We start from the raw sequence: 1,530 nt of genomic DNA on the forward strand, positions 1-1,530 counted from the left end.
AGGACCCACCTCCGTTTTTCGGGTAATTAATTTATAAACAGGCGGCGGAGCCTGCGCAAGTGGGGGGGGGGCTGAGGGGGGGGACTCGAGGCCCGTCCCTGAGCAGGATGAAGGGTTCCGGTGCGTCAGACTCACGGAGTGTGCACCGCGTGCCAACTAGCAGGGTGTCACCTGGGCAGCCTTAGTCAGGGTTCGAGAACACCAGCTCCTGGACTCTGGTCACAGCGCTGTCCGGGCGCAGGCCTGCGCCTTCACTCAGGCCTCTGCACACCCCTCTTCTGGAGGCCGGCTCTGGCCCGCGCAACTGTGAGGAGTCAACAGTCTCCCGGCCTGCGGGTCCTCCCCCCCTCCAACTAACCTCCCCATAGTCCTCCCCAGTGCTTACCTGGCCCCTCCCAAGACCGGTGGGTGCCCCCCACCCCATCAGCATCCCCAGCTCACTGCACGTGAGGATCTGCCCCCCCTGCCCCATGTCTTCTGCTCATCTTTCTGTCCCATCAACCAGCCAGCAGGAGCGGTGAGGATGTGCCGCCAGCTCCTGGTCGCCCCACCCCCCTTCCTTGGCCAGCGTCCTGTGCTCGACAGGGTGGGGGCAGTGAGAGCCCAGGGGAGCCTGGCCTCTGGGTCACTGCTGCTGCCAACAACTCCCCCCCAGATCTCCTGAGGGTCCGGCAGGAGGTGGCAACAGCTGCTGTGAGGAGCCCCGGTGGCCTGGATGTCCACCTGCCCTCGGCCACAGCAGGTCAGCGTCGGAAGCAGGGCCTGGCCCAGCACCGAGAGGGCACCACTCTGGCTGGTGCGCCATCCTTCTCTGAGAGGTACTGGGGTGCCTGTATTTGCAAGGCTCCCCTGTTTCCTGTGCTTGTTTTTGGGGTACACAGCTGGGCTGAGCAGACTGCAAGTCAGGTCCACAGCCTGCACCGCTACACCTTGCCAGCCACCTTTACGCTGCACACTGCCCTCCGCCATGGCCGCCAACCGGCCGAGCGGGTGCTGAGTGTGCTAGCACCGCAGTCCACGGCCTGCAGTGCAGACGGGACCTGATGCCTGCAAGCCGGGCAGAGACTCAGGAGAGGACTCCCAGGGCAGAATGTGTGTGTAGGGGCGTGTGACCACCCCACGAGAAGGGTGTTAAGGGCAGTTCCCTTTTCACTGAGCAGCTGGGGGGCCCAGTGAGGTCAGGTACCCCTGAGACAGCTGAGAGCTCTGCTTCCCTGCTCCCCCAGCAGGTAGGCGAGGGCGCCGGATGCAAACAGGAGTCCGTGGAGAGGGTGGTGTAGACGGGGCAGAAAGGGGAGCAGCGAGAGGTACGGAAACCCCGAGCTGGAGAAAGGCTTGGGGGCGGGAGGGGGCGCAGCGCCTCCGCCTAGCCTGCCGCCGGCGACGCCGCTGCCCGGCCCCATGGCGCGTCTGCAGCCGCCTCCCGGGTCGCAGCTAATTGCGCGCCGCCTCCGCGCGCCCTGCAGTAATTACCGCTGCAGCCGCCGCCGCCCGCCGGGTCAGCGCCTCCTCGCCGCCGCCGAGATTAAT

At 66.2% G+C, this 1,530-nt stretch overlaps 1 protein-coding gene across 4 annotated transcripts in view; it reads left to right on the forward strand.

The window, feature by feature from the left end:
• Positions 1-1,530, forward strand: part of SAMD11 (sterile alpha motif domain containing 11) — an 18,043-nt gene that overhangs the window by 13,812 nt on the left and 2,701 nt on the right. For all 4 annotated transcript variants that reach the window (XM_025045406.1, XM_006903886.3, XM_025045464.1 and 1 more), the window contains exon 8: positions 656-818. In XM_025045406.1, coding sequence (XP_024901174.1) covers positions 656-818 — 163 coding nt within the window. The remainder of the gene's footprint in view (positions 1-655; positions 819-1,530) is intronic.

Source organism: Pteropus alecto, unplaced genomic scaffold (assembly GCF_000325575.1).
Source record: "Pteropus alecto unplaced genomic scaffold, ASM32557v1 scaffold700, whole genome shotgun sequence".
NCBI classification, from domain to species: domain Eukaryota; kingdom Metazoa; phylum Chordata; class Mammalia; order Chiroptera; family Pteropodidae; genus Pteropus; species Pteropus alecto.